This window comes from Nerophis lumbriciformis, linkage group LG31 (assembly GCF_033978685.3).
Source record: "Nerophis lumbriciformis linkage group LG31, RoL_Nlum_v2.1, whole genome shotgun sequence".
Lineage (NCBI taxonomy): Eukaryota > Metazoa > Chordata > Actinopteri > Syngnathiformes > Syngnathidae > Nerophis > Nerophis lumbriciformis.
Window position 1 is genome coordinate 812,501 of NC_084578.2, and position 23,466 is coordinate 835,966.

The 23,466-nt window shown below is 40.8% G+C and overlaps 1 protein-coding gene across 2 annotated transcripts in view; it reads right to left on the reverse strand.

The window, feature by feature from the left end:
- pdia5 (protein disulfide isomerase family A, member 5) overlaps positions 1-23,466 on the reverse strand; it is a 75,088-nt gene that overhangs the window by 39,046 nt on the left and 12,576 nt on the right. For both annotated transcript variants that reach the window (XM_061926408.1, XM_061926407.1), the window contains exons 2-3: positions 10,130-10,256; positions 3,779-3,866 (exon numbers count right to left, since the gene is read on the reverse strand). In XM_061926408.1, the coding sequence (XP_061782392.1) occupies positions 3,779-3,866; positions 10,130-10,256 (215 nt within the window). The remainder of the gene's footprint in view (positions 1-3,778; positions 3,867-10,129; positions 10,257-23,466) is intronic.

Here is a 23,466-nt window from a genome sequence, read left to right on the forward strand (position 1 = left end):
AGGGCTGGGCGATATGGCCTTTTTTTAATATTGCGATATTTTAAGGCCATATTGCGATACACGATATATATCTCGATATTTTGCCTTAGCCTTGAATGAACACTTGATGCATATAATCACAGCAGTATGATGATTCTATGTGTTTTGATTGATTGATTGAGACTTTTATTAGTAGGTTGCACAGTGAAGTACATATTCCGTACAATTGACCACTAAATGGTAACACCCCAATAAGTTTTTCATCTTGTTTAAGTCGGGGTCCACTTAAATTGATTCATGATACAGATATATACTATCAGATATATACTATCATCATAATACAGTCATCACACAAGATAATCACATTGAATTATTTACATTATTTATAATCCAGGGTGTGGATGTAAGTGTCAAAAAGACAGCCAAAAGAGTTTGATATGAGAATAAATCTAAAGTTAAAATATAGGGTAGAAATGCACCCATTTGCAGGAAATGTAGTCTTGATTTTCAAAATGTTCTTTCAAGGCTTGCATGTCTACATTAAAACATTCTTCTTCATACTGCATTAATATATGCTACTTTTAAACTTTCATGCAGAGAAGGAAATCACAACTAAAAAAATCACTAACTTTTTCATACGGTGTTGATGTGGAAATGTTTGCCTCGGCATTTTGATGGTGTGGACGTGTGGCACCGAATGGAGATAAGCGTCTCGACAGACGTCACAATATTTGAACAATGATGACGAAAACTGTTTTCTCTGTCGTGTCCGTGTGTCGAAAATTGTTATGCGCTTATTTTTTTATTTGATTTTGTGCGTGGCATATAATTGCTATGCGCAGAAGACGGTTGAGCAGTGCGCAATTGCACAGGCGCGCACCTTAGAGGGAAGGTTGGTCACACGGCTGCGCTAGCATCACAGCTAACGTTAGCCATGCTGCGACCTCTCTGCTGGGAGAGGACGTATACGTATGTGACGTATGACGTGACAGTATGTGACGTGTGTAAGAAGGTGCGCTTGCTGTCTGTGAGAGGGAGACACAGGAAAGAGTGAGAAGAGCCTGTCGTGTAATGCCAGCAGCTAAAAGCAACTGCGTGATAATTCACAGACCTGTGGATGTGTTGAAGGTGTGCAAGTATCTCTCCTGGGTTGCAATAATAGATTGAGTAATCAAACAAGAGTTAAAGTCTTTCTGATAAACTGGCATGTTTAAATGTAAAAAGTTGCCAACCAAGTATTACATCAACTCTAATCTGGCTGTGAGCAGGCTACTTACTGTATGAACGAACACATGTTGTCGTAAGATACACAAATTACATTTCTATTGGGGGAATCAGAGTCACACACCTCTACTAAAGTTTTACATTAAAGTGAGCATCTTCTCAAACATGGTGCAGCACTACTTTTACCTCTTTGGCCACACCCACTTTATCGCAAACGCCAGAGAGAAGCAATTGTGATTTGTCAGAGTGTGAGATCTCAGGCACATGGCTAACTTACCGTAAATTCCAGGCTATACTAAAAAGACGCTACTTTTTTCCTACACTTCGAAATCTGTGGTTTATAAAATGGGTGGATTTTTCTTCGCTGACGGCCACAATGCAAATAGTTTTCATTAAAACCATGCAAACACACGTATTGTGTTATTGTTTGTGCTATGGCGCCATCTTTTGGAGGAGTTCGCTCACTGCTCGTGCTGCAGTGTCCTTCCATTTAGTGCTTTGAACCGGAAGTACAAGTGACTTTTCATCTTCTAGTAGTTCATAGCATTTCTACTCATATGGATTCATCGCTCCAAGAAACATTTGTAAGTTTTACAATATAACTAAAACAATTCTTATTTACAAAAGCGTAACATGTGTGATGTCTGTAGGAGTTTTCATGCATATTTGTACGCGCTATCGTGATGTAAACAAGCTAGCGTCGTTAGCATTAGCTAATATGCTAACTCGTTTACAAGTGTCTGTGTTAGTATAATTAACTTACATTCTTTTTGTATTGTTTCAGTTTCACAAATTCCTCAGTAAATTCACCAAAACGTCAGCGTGGAATTATTGAGTCTGTTAAGCTAATTGAGAGCTAGCTTGTGCAGCTAGTGGGTCCATGACTATGACTTCTGTTTTGTTTGATCAGCTGTTTTACTGCCGTGTTACAGACACCCTTTGGAAGCAATTAATGTATGTAAATAAACATTTACTAAATATTTGTGTGTAAATAACGTACATATCTGTGACTTATAGTCTGGTGCGGCTAATATATGGAACAATATATAGATTTTTTTTGTGTAAAATTTAGTGGGTGTGACTTATATTCAGGTGCGCTCTATAGTCCATGATTTGCGTATTCAAATGGGGGCATGGCCAGGCAACTCTTAATACATGAGGCCCCTGGTAGATTAAAGAAGAGTTTCCCTGACAACGAGGGCCGGCGTTTAACCTCAAGCAGGTTCCATGCTGGGATGTTTGCGTTCCCATTGATGAAGACTCGCTGCCTTGCTCTGCAGCCCCCAGGATGACATCATTCATTGCCATGGACTCTGTCATGTGGTCCCAGTGTCTCACTTCCACCTCTCTGCCTTGGCCACGCGCCATCACACACCGTCTGTCCTCACGTGGAGCTTCCATCTTGGAGGGGCTCCAATGGAGACATATGGCACAGAGGCTGGCACAGGAAGCAACGTGGCCTACTAGGATTCTAGCCGCCTTTGGGGGGTGCGATCGGAAACCAGGTTCAGGTTTGCTTTGGTACCAGAAACTCCCGCTTGGGTACACACGTGTTAACCTTGTGGGGACCGATGGTAAAGTGTTAACCTTGTGGGGACTGATGGTAAAGTGTTAACCTTGTGGGGACCGATGGTAAAGTGTCAACCTTGTGGGGACCGATGGTAACGTGTTAACCTTATGGGGACCGATGGTAACGTGTTAACCTTATGGGGACCTGGTAAAGTGTTAACCTTGTGGGGACTGATGGTAAAGTGTTAACCTTGTGGGGATCGATGGTAAAGTGTTAACCTTGTGGGGACCGATGGTAAAGTGTTAACCTTGTGGGGACCGATGGTAAAGTGTTAACCTTGTGGGGACTGATGGTAAAGTGTCAACCTTGTGGGGACCGATGGTAAAGTGTTAACCTTGTGGGGATCGATGGTAAAGTGTTAACCTTGTGGGGACTGATGGTAAAGTGTCAACCTTGTGGGGACCGATGGTAAAGTGTTAACCTTGTGGGGACCGATGGTAAAGTGTTAACCTTGTGGGGACCGATGGTAAAGTGTTAACCTTGTGGGGACCGATGTCATTTGCTCGATGTGGGAAGAGTGAAAGAAAGGATAAAGGATGCATGTGTGTGGAGCAGGAATAAAGGAAGTGCTCCTGGGTCTACAAAGGAGGTATGGTCCCTGATGGCAGGTGCAGTCTACAAAAGAGTCATGAGACAAAGTTGTGGATGAGAGCCCTCGTGTGTCTTCATGAGTGACGTGCGACAAGAAGAGATCTACTTTGGCAGGAAGTTGCAGATGTTCCCACTAAGTTGTCAGGACATGATGCAATCAAGTCCTTTACAAGCCTCTTGTCACAGCGCTCCTACAGCGCCATAAATCTTGTGGATGGATGGCGGCAGAGACGTTGTGATGGAGCAAAGTTTTCTACTGCTTTTAAAGCTGCTGTCAGAGGCAATGTTCCCATAAAGGAGGCGTAATGTCACACGAGATAAAGGAGTCTTCTGATGTCTCACGCACACACACACACACACACACACACACACACACACACACACACACACACACACACACACACAAGTACATACCCGCAGTTGACCCAGGCAATGGTCCCCTGGCCCTTGACTGTGAGGGCCACGTCAGACAGCAGTTTCAGGTGAGTGTCTCCTGATGAAGCTGCAGGTGGACAAGAAGAGAAGTCTACCGTGTGTGGAGTGGACTTACTGACACAACACACCAACATGTTTCTACTCACGCCCAACCATTTGCAAGTCCAACCATTGTCTACCGCTTGTCCCTCATAAAAACTATTAATTACCAAGTATAAAAACGATTTGCAAAAATGAAAACTATTTTCTTCAATTGAAAAAAGGATTCAAAAGTATAAAAACTATTTCCTTCAATTAAAAAACAATCACCAATTACTGTTTTTATACTCACAAATAGTTTTTTTATTTGAGCAAAATTGTTATTTTAGTTCCGAATATTTTTTTAAATTGAAAACAATATTTTTTTTTTACCTGTGAATCAGGTGTTTTAATGGCAGAAAATTGTTTTTAAACTCCGGATGTTTTTTCTACTTTTTTTTATATATTTGCAAATCATTTTTTAACTTGCAGAAAATTTGTATTTGTATAAAACATTTTTTAGTTGAAGAAAAGTGATTTACTTGCAAAACTTTTTTTTTTTAAATGCAAATCGTTTTTGAATTACATTTTTTTTCACAATTATAAATTTTTACGGCTTTTTATACTTGCAAATATTTTTTTTAATTGAATAAAAAATGTTTATACTTGCAAATATTTATTTATATTTTTAATAAAAAATGTTTACACTGAAAATTTCTTTTTTTCCTGCATAAAATAGTTTTTAGACTTACGAATATATTTTTTCACTTGCGAATACATTTTTCAATTGAAGAAAATTGTTTTTGTATTTTTTTTTTATTGAAGAAAAACAATTTTCTACTTGCAAAACATTTTTTTAATGAAAGAAAATTGATTTTGTTTACTAGAAATCTTTTTTTTAATGCAAGAAAATCGTTTATTTTTACCTGAGAAATTTTGGGCGTGAGTAAAAGCATCTTGTTGGACAAACAGTGAAAGGTCCCATGCTGGGAGGAAGGGTCAGGTTACTGGGGACAGGACCACCTTTCACTGGGCCAGGAAGCTTTCATCAACATACAATGTGAGAGCAGACAGAAGATGGCACCATTGGACACTGACACAGACTCTCTTCTAAAGGACACTCATTTAGTCTTACCACACTAAAAGACCCCTCCAGCATACCTGCCAACTTTTGAAATCAGAAAAACCTAGTAGCCAGATTCCAAGGGCCGCAGGCCCCGGTAGGTCCAGGACAAAGTCCTGGTGGAGGGTTCAGGGCTTCGCCCCCCGACGCAAAATGATTATTAGCATTCAGACAGGTTAAAATGTTGCTAAAACCATCACTTTTCTATCAGTCACAGTGACTTTTCAAAACAAAAATATTACAGCAAAAATCATATGGGTTGATTGACATGTTTATTCTGTAAGCTAACTTCAATAGTTTGAAATTATTTTGACAGTTAATGCCAGTTATCCTGTCAACCTTTCACAAGACTTCAATTTGTTCATTGAAAGTATAAACACTTTTTACAGTAAACAAATGGTAAAACAGAACTAAACAATTCAATTAAAAAAAAAATTGGTGTCATTATTAACTTTCTGTCCAAGCTTGTATAATCTACTGCCTTGTTCAATTGTAAAAAATATTCTGTGCCTAAAATTCACATTTCTATCACAATTATCATACTGTAAACATGGTAAGCTAACTTCATTACAATTAATAGTCCTGTCAATAGCATGGAATTACAATTCAAATGTAGTTTTTTTGTAAGCCTTTCAAAAGAATTCAAAATATGAAAAATTAATGAAAATTAATTGAAGCCATCAGACACTTGAAAAGTGGCACATCACATCTCTAATGTAATCATTTGAACTTTTCAACAGAAATAGCACTGCAAAAATATTAAGGACATACTTCTGTATTTTGGTAGTTATGCTGTCAACATTTAACAAGATTTCTTCAACTTGGACTTGAAAGCATAAATAGTATAAACACTTTTAACAGTATGTCGTGTTATGAAATACAGCCGACAGGATTGCGCACCAAACACGAAGCAAGGCCAAAGCGCATATGCATGGTGCAGGAGAACAAAGGACTTCTTTCATTTAAGGTTTGTGATAAACCATCAAACTCATTCGTTAAAAGGACTCTATAGTAATATAAAGCGAATTTTTCTGGACATTATCATGCAAGAAAAGTTTATTTTTGGGACCGCGATCACCGCGTAATGATTTTTAAAGGTTGCATTACAAACATTTAACTGTCCCATGTGATCAGCCAGTGCGATTGGAAGTCCATGCTCAATTATTGCCTCCGTAAATAAAACTTCGGCATTTATCACATCCAAAGAATCTGTTGGGGCGACGAAAAACGTTGAAAGTTTTCCACTTGTATCGCTAGCAACGGCATTAGACTTGTGTTTTTTTGTCCCAACGTGGTCTTTTACATCGCTAATTCCTCCGTGTCCGATGAAAAATCTTGTCTGCACAAGGTGCAATTCGCGTAGTTTTCACCCTTTTTTTTTTTTAAATTAATGAAAAACCGTATTTTTTATCACTGCAACCGTAACCCGGAATAGGTTGATGAAAACCGTACGAATTACGGGAAAACCGGAGTAGTTGGCAGGTATGCTCCAGGTATTATTTTACAAAAAAAGTGAGTAGCCATAAATGTACACATTTATTGGAGAATGACACAAAAGAATGGACTTAAGTTGAAGTGGAGTGGTAATTGGGTTTTTTTGGTCAGACATAGCGGTCACAGTAATTCATGAATTTAAGCGGACACATTTGTTACTGGATACTTTCTAATATGTATGTGTAGGTAATATGCAACTATAATGACTTGGTACCTGTTTATGCTGAATGAATTATGTGCTGTTGTATTGTTTCATGATTATTACTATGTCTAGCTTCATAACAAACTGACAAATTAAAGCAAGTCAACAATAAATAATAATGAACTCCATTTCATCAGCAACATTAATTCAGGAGCACAAAACAAACATGAATAAAACAATTTGTGCTGATATTTAGTATCAACAAGAAAAAGTCAGGATTAATGTCGGCACTCAGCACCTTTTGTAGGCCTTCTCATTTTCAATCTTAGAAGCATCATACTGATACAACATGATACTGATACATGATACTGATACAGCATGATACTGATAAAGCAAGTTCTTTGGGGGTCACATGTGGTCCAGCCTCCTATTTGAGAAGGACTGATGTACAGTAACTGACACGTCATACTGATACTGTGTCTGCTGCCTGCTTGATAGTTTGGGAACTGACAAAGGCGTGACCAGTGTTTTATTTAGAAGGTTCCTCTCCAGGCCTGGACTATATTTAGACTCCTGCCTGGGGTCCAAACATCTGGATATGGCTTAGGGACAGTGTGTCGGATTTTCATTTTGGAAGGACTGACTCAAGAAACCTTTCAATCAGACAACGGCCGATACGTTTTTTTTCAAATGCGATACCGATTATTAGTAGTCAAGGAGGCCGATAAGTGATTTTAATGTGCAGCAAAAGTTATTAAACATGAATATAATGTCAGTAAACATCAGGACAAGACTAAGTTGTCTACATTATGTTTTAGGAAAGGTGGGACCAGTAGTTTGATCAACATTCTATTTCTAAATATGGAAAATCTCCTGTCAAAATATGGCATTTGTCTACATCACAATACCTCATCTACACCATTGTATACACTTTTATAACACTTGATGGTTTTAATACATTGGAAGGTTTCTAAAATATTCAACATTTCAATAAAATCATTTTGGACGTAGATTATAGTTGAGACATTTTTCAAGATGGTGGACATCATTTCTTCCTGGACGTTACAGAAAGTATGAGAATGTTTGAGCTGCTGCCTCACCTTTACTTATGTCACAGAGAAAGCCTGTAAATAATGTGTCAAAGTACTTTATTTTTCTATCTATTTTGACTGCAAAAATGCACGTACTGCCTGCTGTTGAGTATCTTGTAAACTGTAATACTATCTATTAATACAACAAATACTATACTACCATACTTCCCAAACAGTTTTTCTTAAAAAGAAATACCGTATTTTCCGCACTATTAGCCGCACCTAAAAACCACAAATTTACTCAAAAGCTGACAGTGCGGCTTATAACCCGGTGCGCTTTATATATGGATTAATATTAAGATTCATTTTCATAAAGTTTCGGTCTCGCAACTACGGTAAACAGCCGCCATCTTTTTTCCCCGTAGAAGAGGAAGTGCTTCTTCTTCTACGCAAGCAAGCGCCAAGGTAAGCACCCGCCCCCATAGAACAGGAAGCGCTTCTTCTTCTACTGTAAGCAACCACCCGCCCCGGTAGAAGAAGAGGAAGCGCGCGGATATTACGTTTCATTTCCTTTGTGTGTTTACATCTGTAAAGACCACAAAATGGCTCCTACTAAGCGACAGGTTTCCGGTTCATGAAAAGACGCAATCTCTCCATCTGCACACGGACTACTATTTCACAGCAACTGCCTAAAGACTTTCAAGAAAAGCTGGCTACTTTCCGTGCATATTGTAAAAACAAGATAGCTGAAAAAAAGATCCGGCCAGAGAACATTATCAACATGGACGAGGTTCCACTGACTTTTGATATTCCTGTGAACCGCACTGTGGATACAACGGGAGCACGTACGGTGAATATTCGCACCACAGGGAATGAGAAGTCATCCTTCACTGTGGTTCTAGCTTGCCATGCTAATGGCCAGAAACTTCCACCCATGGTGATATTCAAAAGGAAGACCTTGCCAAAAGAGACCTTTCCAGCCGGCGTCATCATAAAAGCTAACTCGAAGGGATGGATGGATGAAGAAAAGATGAGCGAGTGGTTAAGGTAAGTTTACGCGAAGAGGCCGGGTGGCTTTTTTCACGCAGCTCCGTCCATGTTGATATACGACTCCATGCGCGCCCACATCACGCTGGTTTCTAATATATTATTAAAGTTTGACTGACCTATCTGACTGTTTTTTTGACATTCCTTTAGCGCAGTTAGATGCGGCTTATAACACGGGGCGGCTTATAGGTGGACAAAGTTTTGAAATATGCCGTTCATTGAAGGCGCGGCTTATAACCCAGGGCGGCTTATGGTGCGGAAAATACGGTACATCAATATCTGTGTGACTTATGATTTCAAAACAAGTTATCCATCAAATTGTACACTAAAAACGACAGTAGATTGTACCGTAAAAACCTAGCAGCTCAGTAGCCAGGATTTTACCGTAAAAACATTTTACATTTACAGTAATATGCCGTGAAAATCAACGTAAATTTTACAGTAAAATTAAACTAAACTGCCAATTTTTTTTTTTTTACAGCAAAATCAAAAAGAGTTTTTTCAGTGTTTAGGTAAAAAAATATTATGATCGAATGCAAATGCTTTTTTCCTACTCTTTGAACCCTGCTGCTCATGAAACGGTGCGGCTAATTTATGGATTTTTCTTTGCTGACGGACAAAAAAATGCAAATAGTTTAAACAAAAAAAAAACAAAGAAGCAAAGACACTGAAAAAGTGTGTTATTGTTTGTGCTATGGCGCTATCTTTTGGACGAGTGCGCTCACTGCATGTGCTGCAGTGCCTTTCTGTTTAGCCTGCTTTCAACCGCAAGTAGAAGTTCTGTCTTCTAGCTGTCCATAGTGTTTCTACTCGTATGGATTCTTCATTCATTGCTCCAAGCAACGTTTGTAAGTTTTACAATATAACTCAAACAATTCTTACTTACTAAAGCGTCCCATGTGTGATGTCTGTAGGAGTGTTTTCATGCATATTTGTACGTACTATCGTAATGTCATCAAGCTGGCGTCGTTAGCATGAGCTAATATGCTAACACGTTTACAAGTGTCTGTGTTAGTATTATTAACTTACAATAACATTCTGTTTGTATTTTTTCACTTTCACAAATTCCTCAGTAAATTCACCAAAACTAAATGTTATTGAGTCTGTTTAGCTGATTGGAGAGCTAGCTTGCACAGCTGCCGGGTCCATGACCATGACTTCTGTTTTGTTTGATCAGCCGTTTTACTGCCGTGCTACAGACACTGTTTGGAAACAATTAAGGAATGTAAATAAACATTTACTAATTATTTCTGTGTAAATAAGTAATTTCACAATGTATATATCTGTGACTTATAGTCCGGTGCGGCCAATATATGGGAAAAATGTAGTGGGTGTGGCTGTACCAATAATATTTTTGATACACTTAACACTGGTATCATGTGTGTATATATTGTATCTGCTGATGTAGTTGTACATTCAAAAATAAAGGGTAGGTGTCTGCTAATGAGCAGTGAGGTCAACCTTGTCTCCTTTACCTGTCTTGGTGTAGAGCACCAGAACGTTGGTCCTGGTCCTGAGCAGCTTCTTCAAGTCTTTGTGGTCGCTGATCTTCTCTATGAGGGGGGACACCTTGACTGCATCCAGCACCGACGTCAGCCACACCTGCCCACACCAAATACAAATGGTTACACCTGCCCACACCAAACACCAATGGTTACATCTGCCCATACCAAACACAAAGAGTTACACCTGCCCACACCAAACACAAAGGGTTACACCTGCCCACACCAAACACCAATGGTTACAACTGCCCATACCAAACACAAAGGGTTACACCTGCCCATACCAAACACCAATGGTTACACCTGCCCACACCAAACACAAAGAAATGACTAAACAAACTGCACCAGGATCCTAAGCAGAGTAAAAAAAATGCGCACTCATCAGAAATCTTGCAGGGAGATGATGTGCTCGCTACAGCGTTGTAAATCAATACGTAAGAGGCCACGTGATAAATAACGCTGTTAGCCTTGCTATGATTGGTGGTGCACATGTTGCGCTACGTCAGCGGGAAGAAAGCTGCTGATCTCTGCAGGATGAAAATAAACAACATCAAGGTGGTTTTTTGGACCTTGTCTCGGCCCAAAGGTTTATGAACTTCCACTTGCTGTCATCCAATACCATGACAAGGTGCGCTACATAGTGTGATATCACCGTGTGATCCACACCGATATCACCTGGCAGAGGCCAGGACCTATCCAGTGTCCCACATGTAGGTGTGTAAGGTGCTAATAATATTCCTCATCAGTCTACTCCTTTCCCACAGAGATACAACAATTATCAGCCCCATATTTGGCATTTGGACATACATCGTATCGGCCTCTTTTCACCAGTCTCCATCGTACTTGCCAACCTTGAGACCTCCGATTTCGGGAGGTGGGGGGCAGGGGGCGTGGTCGGGGTGGGGCGGGGGGCGTGGTTGGGGGCGTGGTTAAGATATATATATATATATATATATATATATATATATATAATACTTGACTTTCAGTGAATTCTAGCTATATATATATATATATATATATATATATATATATATATACATAAATAAAAGAAATACTTGAATTTCAGTGTTCATTTATTTACACATATACACACACACATAACACTCCTCTACTCATTGTTGAGTTAAGGGTTGAATTGTCCATCCTTGTTCTATTCTGTCACTATTTCAGAACACACACATTATACAAATATACATTATAAAATCAATAAGAAAACGGGAGCTCTAATTTGGGAGTCTGAATTAGGATCAGAAGTTCCTATATAAACATTGCGCACTCACGTCGCCTTTTTGTATTGATTACTGCAGCTGTGCACTGGATTCATTCACAAATACAAACTACAACTCACAAACACTTTAGAGTTAGGCTCCACCATCAGAATGTGTACTTCAACTTATAAAGATCACATGGATATTATTCAGTGAGTTGATTCACCAAAACTAACCTGTTATACAGGAGGAAAACGCACACAGGACGTTTCAATTGTTCACAGACTGGTCGCGCTCATGAGAATGACAAGACACTTCCGGTCTGCAGGTGATAGCATTCAATTGGGAAGACACACCCTACTGACCAATGTGAATACTGATAAATGTGTAATGACAGCTCCAAAAACGAATTCAAACCACAAAATAAAATAAATAAATTAACACAAAAATGTGACACATTATGGGTGGGTCACATATGCATGTACAACAGGCTGTCAACACGTCACATGGAGCTGGAGGGGGCGTGGCCTCTAGCTCCGCCTGAATTTCGGGAGATTTTCGGGAGAAAATTTGTCCCGAGAGGTTTTCGGGAGAGGCGCTGAATTTCGGGAGTATCCCGGAAAATCCGGGAGGGTTGGCTAGTATGGTCTCCATCCATCTTCTTCTGCTTAGCCAGTTAGAATAATACATAATGTTGGATGTAGAGAACATACAAACCCTTTATTTATGGAATCTAAATGACTAAAACTTAATGATTTGGTGTGTTTGCAAAGAGCTAAAATGATGAGCAAAGTGAACTATAAGCTGCTAGCCAGGAATGTACAACAATTATTCTCAACAAAAGAGGAGGAATGTAATGTCATTTAAAACATCTGTATGCACGCACAACAATTAAGACCTTTAGCATGTCAGTATGTGAAGTTAAGTTATGGAATGGTTTAAGCAAAGAAATCAAACAATGTACTGATGTGACTCAGTTCAGTTGAAAGTGTTTACTAAGTACGAAGAAGAACAAACTTTATTGAAAGTTGAATATAATTCATCTCATTATGAGAATCCCAGTTGATTTGAAGTCACTCCAGAATGTAAACTGTTACAAGATGACAACAGGAAGTGAACATATGTGTTATGACGTAGAAAAGGAGTAAGATTAAATAAGCCTTGCTTCTTCCTACTCCTTTTCGGACAGCAAGCTATAAGATGTATCACATGTAAACGTATGCATGCTCCAAATAAACTGATGCCATACCATTGTTACGACCCCGACCTTGTGGGAGGGGCTTCGTGCTCAGCCTGTGTTCCTGTTGGCTTGGTTGCCCTTCTCTCTCTCTCTCTCTCTCTCTCTCTCTCCCTCTTAGTTTGCAGGTCCTGCACCTAGTTTGACTACCGTATTTTCCGCACCATAAGGCGCCCTGGGTTATAAGCCGCGCCTTCAATGAACGGCATATTTCAAAACTTTGTCCACCTATAAGCCGCCCCGTGTTATAAGCCGCATCTAACTGCGCTAAAGGAATGTCAAAAAAACAGTCAGATAGGTCAGTCAAACTTTAATAATATATTAAAAACCAGCGTGATGTGGGCGCGCATGGAGTCGTATATCAACATGGACGGAGCTGCGTGAAAAAAGCCACCCGGCCTCTTCGCGTAAACTTACCTTAACCACTCGCTCATCTTTTCTTCATCCATCCATCCTTTCGAGTTAGCTTTTATGATGACGCCGGCTGGAAAGGTCTCTTTTGGCAAGGTCTTCCTTTTGAATATCGCCATGGGTGGAAGTTTCTGGCCATTAGCATGGCAAGCTAGAACCACAGTGAAGGATGACTTCTCATTCCCTGTGGTGCGAATATTCACCGTACGTGCTCCCGTTGTATCCACAGTGCGGTTCACAGGAATATCAAAAGTCAGTGGAACCTCGTCCATGTTGATAATGTTCTCTGGCCGGATCTTTTTTTCAGCTATCTTGTTTTTACAATATGCACGGAAAGTAGCCAGCTTTTCTTGAAAGTCTTTAGGCAGTTGCTGTGAAATAGTAGTCCGTGTGCGGATGGAGAGATTGCGTCTTGGAAACCTGTCGCTTAGTAGGAGCCATTTTGTGGTCTTTACAGATGTAAACACACAAAGGAAATGAAACGTAATATCCGCGCGCTTCTTCTTCTTCTACGCGGGCGGGTGGTTGCTTACAGTAGAAGAAGAAGCGCTTCCTGTTCTATGGGGGTGGGTGCTTACCTTGGCGGTTGCTTGCGTAGAAGAAGAAGCACTTCCTCTTCTACGGGGAAAAAAGATGGCGGCTGTTTACCGTAGTTGCGAGACCGAAACTTTATGAAAATGAATCTTAATATTAATCCATATATAAAGCGCACCGGGTTATAAGCCGCACTGTCAGCTTTTGAGTAAATTTGTGGTTTTTAGGTGCGGCTAATAGTGCGGAAAATACGGTAATCAGAGGAAGGACGACCAGCTGGGAGCTCTAGGAGTCCACTGTCTCTCCACTTGTTAACCCTCATACTCCTTTTATGTTGCATTCAATCTTCTTTTGCGCACATTCAACTTCAGTCTGGTTGTATCCCAGAGGCAGCCGTAACAACACGTCTGATGGTGTGTAATATTTTACAGCAGTGCAATAACATCCTTTGCTTCACACTTGTTTTGGGAGCACAATAAAGTAATAAGTCAACTGTCCTCTTTGTTTGAGTTGTAAGTGAGCGGCCTGGCTGAAAAACTGTGACGCTGAGAGGCAACTGCACTGGTTTATGGAAAGATGTGCTTAAAGGGAGACACTGTTGTAACCTTCAAAGTCTATAAAAACACTTTAAAACCCTCCATCAATCTTTATATACACACTGTAAGTATATACATCATGTGGTAACAGACACCTTCATAACAATATGTAATATGTACAATATACACACTGCAAGTAGATATATAATGTAGTAACAGACACCTTCATAACAATATGTAATATGTACAATATACACACTGCAAGTATTTATATAATGTAGTAACAGACACCTTCATAACAATATGTAATATGTACAATATACACACTGCAAGTATATATATATAATGTAGTAACATACACCTTCATAACAATATGTAATATGTACAATATACACACTGCAAGTATATATATAATGTAGTAACAGACACCTTCATAACAATATGTAATATGTACAATATACACACTGCAAGTATACATATAATGTAGTAACAGACACCTTCATAACAATATGTAATATGTACAATATACACACTGCAAGTATACATATAATGTAGTAACACACACCTTCATAACAATATGTCATATGTACAATATACACACTGCAAGTATACATATAATGTAGTAACACACACCTTCATAACAATATGTAATATGTACAATATACACACTGCAAGTATATATATAATGTAGTAACAGACACCTTCATAACAATATGTAATATACACACTGCAAGTATATATATAATGTAGTAACAGACACCTTCATAACAATATGTAATATGTACAATATACATAAATCATCATCTCCATAGAGCTTTTCAACAGATGGAAGCATGTAGTGCTCTAAAATCTCTTGGTACACAGTTGCATTGACTCTGGACTTGATGAAACACAGTGGACCAACAGTGACCCCCGAGTCAAAATAATTGCCCAGGCCTGCTCTAGCGGGTGACTTTTCAAATGATGCTACAAATTAGCAGTGCCGCTAATTTTTGTAGCAACGCTTTTGCCGCATACTTGATATATTACTACGTCTGTTCAACATCTTCCCGCTTGAAGCCAAACCACCGCCAGACGATGGACCCCCTGCTGTTTTTCTTGGGAATTAATTCTTCCTCCTCCATTTGTAACCAGATTCACACCTTCTCGCCTCTCGTATTACCACTCGCAACGCTCTGCTTGCACCACAGTTAACTTTACCCATGTCGCTACCTCTCTGCTGGGCGAGGGCATATGACGCGACACCATACTTGCCAACCTTGAGACCTCCGATTTCGGGAGGTGGGGGGCGGGGGACGTGGGGCGGGGGGCGTGGTTGGGGGCGTGGTTAAGATATATATATATATAAGAAATACTTGTCTTTCAGTGAATTCTAGCTATATATATATATATATATATACATATATATTTTATTATATATATATATATATATATATATATATATATATATATATATATATATATATATATATATATAAATACTTGAATTTCAGTGCTCATTTATTTACACATATACACACATAACACTCCTCTACTCATTGTTGAGTTAAGGGTTGAATTGTCCATCCTTGTTCTATTCTCTGTCACTATTTCAGAACACACACATTATGCAAATATACATTATAAAATCAATAAGAAAACGGGAGCTCTAATTTGGGAGTCTGAATTAGGATCAGAAGTTCCTATATAAACATTGCGCACTCACGTCGCCTTTTTGTATTGATTACTGCAGCTGTGCACTGGATTCATTCACAAATACAAACTACATCTCACAAACACTTTAGAGTTAGGCTCCACCATCAGAATGTGTACTTAAACTTATAAAGATCACATGGATATTATTCAGTGAGTTGATTCACCAAAACGAACCTGTTATACAGGAGGAAAAAGCACACAGGACGTTTCAATTGTTCACAGACTGGTCGCTCTCATCAGAATGACAAGACACTTCCGGTCTGCAGGTGATAGCATTCAATTGGGAAGAAATGCCCTACTGCCCCCTACTGACCAATGTGAATGCTGATAAATGTGTAATGACAGCTCCAAAAACGAATTCAAACCACAAAATAAACTAAATCAATCAACACAAAAATGTGACACATTATGGGTGGGTCACATATGCATGTACAACAGGCTGTCAACACGTCACTCAGGTCCGCATGGAGCTGGAGGGGGCGTGGCCTCCAGCTCCGCCTGAATTTCGGGAGATTTTCGGGAGAATATTTGTCCCGGGAGGTTTTCGGGAGAGGCGCTGAATTTCGGGAGTCTCCTGGAAAATCCGGGAGGGTTGGCAAGTATGCGCGACACGCGCGACAGTATGTGACGTATGGAAGAAGGTGCGCATGTTTTACGTCTCCGTGAGAAGGAGAGACAAGAAAGAGTGAGAAGAGCCTGTAGTGTAATGCCTGCAACTAAAAGAACGTATACCGTATTTTCCGCACTATTAGCCGCACCTAAAAACCACAAATTTACTCAAAAGCTGACAGTGCGGCTTATAACACGGTGCGCTTTATATATGGATTAATATTAAGATTCATTTTCATAAAATTTCGGTCTCGCAACTACGGTAAACAGCCGCCATCTTTTTTCCCCGTAGAAGAGGAAGTGCTTCTTCTTCTACGCAAGCAACCGCCAAGGTAAGCACCCGCCCCCATAGAAGAGGAAGCGCTTCTTCTTCTACTGTAAGCAACCACCCGCCCCCATAGAAGAAGAAGAAACGCGCGGATATTACGTTTCATTTCCTTTGTGTGTTTACATCTGTAAAGACCACAAAATGGCTCCTACTAAGCGACAGGTTTCCGGTTCATGAAAAGACGCAATCTCTCCAGCCGCACACGGACTACTATTTCACAGCAACTGCCTAAAGACTTTCAAGAAAAGCTGGCTACTTTCCGTGCATATTGTAAAAACAAGATAGCTGAAAAAAAGATCCGGCCAGAGAACATTATCAACATGGACGAGGTTCCACTGACTTTTGATATTCCTGTGAACCGCACTGTGGATACAACGGGAGCACGTACGGTGAATATTCGCACCACAGGGAATGAGAAGTCATCCTTCACTGTGGTTCTAGCTTGCCATGCTAATGGCCAGAAACTTCCACCCATGGTGATATTCAAAAGGAAGACCTTGCCAAAAGAGACCTTTCCAGCCGGCGTCATCATAAAAGCTAACTCGAAGGGATGGATGGATGAAGAAAAGATGAGCGAGTGGTTAAGGTAAGTTTACGCGAAGAGGCCGGGTGGCTTTTTTCACGCAGCTCCGTCCATGTTGATATACGACTCCATGCGCGCCCACATCACGCTGGTTTTAATATATTATTAAAGTTTGACTGACCTATCTGACTGTTTTTTTGACATTCCTTTAGCGCAGTTAGATGCGGCTTATAACACGGGGCGGCTTATAGGTGGACAAAGTTTTGAAATATGCCGTTCATTGAAGGCGTGGCTTATAACCCAGGGCGCCTTATGGTGCGGAAAATACGGTACTCCAATACTCACGATAGTCATTTTCTATATCGCATAGAGACAAACCCACGATATATATCCAGTATATTCCATATATCGCCCAGCCCTACTTTAAAGACCTTGTTACCAACGTTCCCTCTAAGGTGCGCACTGCTCAAGCGTCCTCTGCGCACAACAAATATATGCCGCGCACTAAATCAAATCCCATCGGAATTCTAAACAAAATTAAGACATAATTTATTGTGTGTAATTTTGCAATGCAACTCTGAGTGACAGTGACAACAAGCGGCCCTAACGGTCTTCAATTGAACAGCGTTCAATTATTGTAACGTCTATCGAGATGCTTCGAGGACAGGAATTATATCCATCACTTTATTGAGCAAAACTGTTTATATTGGGCCATAACCACACCAAAAACATGAGTGAAAAACTTCTATCTGGAAAAAGGAGTCATTTTGTGCCGTACAAAGCAACTTGTCATCTGTCACCAACACGCCACTGCTGCATTTATGGCCACACAAAAAGTGGGACAAGTCAAACACCACACAAAGTTACACTATGACTCCTCAGTCATACGTGTGCTTATTCTACTGTCATTTATTGATATTAATCATGGAATGCTGTTACTAGAGAAAGTTACACACTTCATCCTATGCTTACATTTCATTGTGCAACATGAGGATGTTTAAATGTCATCTCTGAAAGGGCTACAAATGATTTCCAAAGCAGGACCCCCACCCAGACATATTGTGCAATACTAATCCATAGCTTATGAAAAACAACATTTCTTTTATTTTTATTGACATCCAGCATCAGACATTCCTATCCATTACATCATATTCACATCAATCATCTATCTATTGTCTGCCCTAAATGCAGGGCCGGCCCGTGGCATAGGCCGTATAGGCAAATGCTAAGGGCGCCGTCTATCAGGGGGCGCCACGCCAGTGCCACAAATGTTGGAGAAAAAAAAAAAAAAAAAAAGTTGGTACTATTATTTCTAAATACAAAAAATAATCCCACGTTAATTAAAATGCAAAGGAAAGCCTATTTAATAGAATATTATTTGTTACAACATTACTACCCCCGCCCCCACGGTGCGCCCCCTCCCTTCCCGTATCATTACTCTTTTTGGACGTCACCACATCAAAAAATCAACACAAGATGTCAAAACGGCCAAAACTGTCAGGTGCCCAGGGAAGAAAAAAGAGAAAAGAGGAGGAGGAGAAACGAGAAAAGACAGAGGTCGCAGGTAGGTAACGTTAGCCTACATGAAATTATTTGTCTGTTACAGAATGTGATAGTAACCTGGCTTTTTAGCATTAAGCTAACGTTACATGATTCGGCAATTGCTAATCAATAAATAGCTAGTTCTGCTTTAACGTGGGGTTAATATTGTGGAGGGGGCTAAATTGTTATGGAAAATAATAATGTAACGTTAGGTAATTACAGTACTCCCACCTTACATTCCTCAGGGACATTTGTATTAGATCTTTTAAGCAGGTGTTTTTTGTTTACATTGTTATTGCCTTCTGGTTAGCTAATGTTTGCCCTGCAGGTAATAGTCACTTTTCCACCCCTTTATATATTAGGTATAGTTGTAAGTAAAAAAAAAAAGGTCAAAGACAAAGCTATTCGGTTTCTTGTGAGTATATACACTTCACTGCCGATGTGGGGGGGGGCGCCACCTAAAATCTTGCCTAGGGCGCCAGATTGGTTAGGGCCGGTCCTGCCTAAATGTCAAAATATTTTAGTTTATATCCCACCCATACCACCCACCCCCAAAAAATAATTTTCATTACAAGTGGGCCAAATCACTAATATTACAAAATAATCTCATGAAAATGACTCCTCTCATTTGAGTGTTATTATAAAAGATGTTGCTCACATGTGCTCCACTGAATGCTCAGAGAGTTCTTGTGTTTGCTCACACACATGAACAATTAGAGGGAACATTGGTTGTTACAAAGTCAGAGGGCGACACTTACGTCCACAGCCAGAAAAGCTTGTTGGACTTTCTCAACTCCTGCAGCGTGTGAGACAATTCATCAAAAACCAGACGCAAAGCAATAAATGCGCTGGAGGTGATTCTGCACACTCTAATTGGCGCCATGGCTGTTTATGCACGCTGAGAAGTACATTAGGAGGCAAACGGCGTGTGCTCGCTCAGCAGATAACACCTGATGTCTGTTTTCAGCCGCACCTGTCATTTTATCACTTTAATTACCAGCCTGGGAGTCCTGTGGGACTCTTAAACCACGCTCAACATAAAGAGGGAAATATACACACTAAAGTAGATTTATGCAAATCTAGATGAGGTTGTTGTCTGGAGGCTCAGTGATGACACTGAGGGCGTCAGAGGATGCCACGCCTTGTTTGTCCTCCTAAGTCATACTTGCCAACCCTCCCAGATTTTCCGGGAGACTCCCGAAATTCAGCGCCTCTCCCGAAAACCTCCCGGGACAGATTTTCTCCCGAAAATCTCCCGAAATTCAGGCGGACTCAGGTCCTCCACAATATAAAAAAGCGTACCTGCCCAATCACGTTATAACTGTAGAATGATGGAGGGCAAGTTCTTGGTTTCTTATGTGGGTTTATTGTTAGGCAGTTTCATTAACGTCCTCCCAGCGTGGCAACAACACACAACAACAGCAGTCACTTTTTTGTATACCGTAAAGCAGTTCGTCTGCCGTAAACAGCAATGTTGTGACACTCTTAAACAGGACAATACTGCCATCTAGTGCATTTGATGAAAGCACTTTTGTGCGTGCCACACAGCAATGCATCATCAGAGAGGGTGTTCAGCATGGTTAGAAAAATAGTGACAGAGAATAGAACAAGGATGGACAATTCAACCCTTAACTCAACAATGAGTAGATGAGTGTTATGTGTGTGTATATGTGTAAATAAATGAACACTGAAATTAAAGTATTCATTTTATATTTATATATATATATATATATATATATATATATATATATATATATATATATATTAGAGATGCGCGGTTTGCGGGCACATCCGCGGATTATCCGCGGATCGGGCGGATGAAATTTAAAAAATTAGATTTTATCCGCGGGTCGGGTCGGGTCGGGCGGTTGAAATTAAAAAAAATTAGATTTTAAATAGATTCAGGCGGGTGGCAGTTAAACCAATTCGGAAATATATATACATAGTTAAATGTTGTTACCCACATACGAAAAACGAGCAGGCACCTGCAGCATATGCCACAACAGAAGAAAAAAAAAGAAAAGAGATGGACACTTTTACGGAGCGGAGAAGGCCCCCGACTCCTCGCCGGGGTCCGGGACCGAGGCCCCTTCCCCCGAGAGGGCCCCACCGGGAGCCGTAGCTGAGGCGATCCGCGAGAAGGGCCCGACGCACGTCCAGGGTCACCACCGCGCCCACCGCACCGACACCCCGCCTCGTCCGCCTTCGCCGCGGCCGGCGTCACGCGCAGCAGGTAAGCAGCTTACCTGCCCGCCACCCCCGTGGCCGGGGGCTCGTAACAGGGGTCACTCCGCGCGCTCCGCGCGCGCAGCTTACCTGCCCGCCACCCCTGTTGCCGGGGGCGCGTAATAGGGGTCACTCCGCGCGCAGTGCGCTCACAAAAGGGGTGGGGCTCACCCTGGTTGATATAGACAGCAGGACGGTGGCCATGGACGTCGGAACCCGCTAAGGAGTGTGTAACAACCCACCTGCCGAATCAACTAGCCCTGAAAATGGATGGCGCTGGAGCGTCGGGCCCATACCCGGCCGTCGCCGGCAGCGAGACGCGCTTGGAGGTGCGCTCAGCGCGGCTCCCATATGATTGCGCACTGGTGTGCGTCTGGGTCGTGACAGCGTGGCACGCGAATGTCTGTGCTGCATTGGATCAGTCTCCTTTCTTTAACAGGCAAAAGCTTTATAACCTCACTAATGCCTTGCATCGTCTGTATTAGATATATAACAACGGGCGGTGCGGGCGGATGGCGGGCGGGTGCGGTTCTGATCAAATGTTACATCGGGTGGATGGCGGATGGTTGACGACTTTCTGATGCGGTTGCGGATTAAATAATTGCCTATCCGCGCATCTCTAATATATATATATATATAGCTAGAATTCACTGAACGTCAAGTATTTCTTACATATATATATATATATATATATATATGAAATACTTGACTTGGTGAATTCTAGCTGTAAATATACTCCTCCCCTTTTAGCCACGCCCCCAACCACGACCCCGTTCCACCCCGACCACGCCCACCCCCTCCCCCCCGAAATCGGAGGTCTCAAGGTTGGCAAGTATGTCCTAAACCATGAGCTTGTCAGGAGGATTAGACTTTGTGTTGCCATCACAAACACTGACACACCTGAGAGTCATCAGGTGGATCATCAACCTGATCCTGCTGGCCTTTGTTCAAAAGTTAAAGTACCAATGATTGTCACACACACACACACACAAGTTATCAGTCATGTTATTTGTCAACAAGTTAGCTTTTGTCAATGTGTGTGTGTCACTCACACTCTAATGCAGTGGTTCTTAACCTTGTTGGAGGTACTGAACCCCAGCAGTTTCATATGCACATTCACCCAACCCTGCTTTAGTGAAAAATAAAATGTTTTTTTTCAAATTCAAGACAAAGTTATATGTTTTTGGTAACACTTTAGTATGGGGAACATATTCTAAGTAACAAAGACTTAATTTAGAGTTATTTGGTAATGGTTAGGGTTAGAGGGTTAGGGTTATAATAAGGCCATGCCGAATAAGGCATTAATAAGTACTTAATAATGACTAGTTAAGAGCCAATATGTTACTAATTTGCATGTTAATAGGCAACTAATTAATGGTGAATATGTTCCCCATACTAAAGTGTTACCATGTTTTTTTACTGGTGCACAAAATGAAGCGTGCATGAACATCACCTTGTTCAAAGAACAAAACCAACACAGTGCATAAACTCACAACAAATGACACACCTGCAAATCAGTCTGACTTCTGCTGTTGTCGTATCCGTAATACGCCGATAGGGAGACATTTTTATTTACACGATGAGTCGGGTGTGTCTTGACCTCCGCCGAACCCCTAAGGCCGACTCACTGGACCCCTAGGGTTCCATCCAACCCAGGTTAAGAACCATTGCTCTAATGTGTGTCTTCAACACCACATAACATGAGTGGGTGCAGGGTGCCCACTAGTGGGGAGTATAGGGAAAGTAAAGTTGCAGACTTGCATCAAAATAATCCCCTCAATTCCCCCAAAAAGGGATGAAGTGGCTGGACTATAAAGACAATATAACATAAACGTGGATGCATATGCAAAAGTGCAATATATTTATCTGTACAGTCATCTATCTGCACCTTCTTTTGTAAATGCAAACACTCTGCACCTTATTGCTCTTTCTTCCTGCACTACAAGCAACTAATGCAACAACATGTTGTTCTTATCTGTACTGTAAAGATCACATTTCAATGACGATACAGGACGTCTAAGTCTGAGACAGACAAGTCTTTTTACACGTTCAGATCGCTGCACGGCAAGAGTGTGACAAAAGTCAGGTGTAAAAAGACAGCCAATCAGGGTTCCTGCTTCACACAAATCTAAATACACATACACCATAATAATACCCGTATGTTGAAGCACAGTACGTCTGACTATGCCGTAAGGCGCTGACAATCCATCAAGAGTGTACGTAGCTTGCCAAAGTCGCACTTAAACACTTTGACAGATTTTTGAGCGCCGTGTTTAATGTTCTGTATTCTCAAAGCTTTGGTGTTGCTTGCTAACCTGTACTTGCTAGCGTCATTTATTGAACAGTCCACACTTATCTCTTATGTGTGACTGCCATCTACTGGTCACACTTATCATTACACCTTGTACCAAATAAAATTGCTTTGAGGTAGGTAAGCACAACCAGAATATATCCGTACATT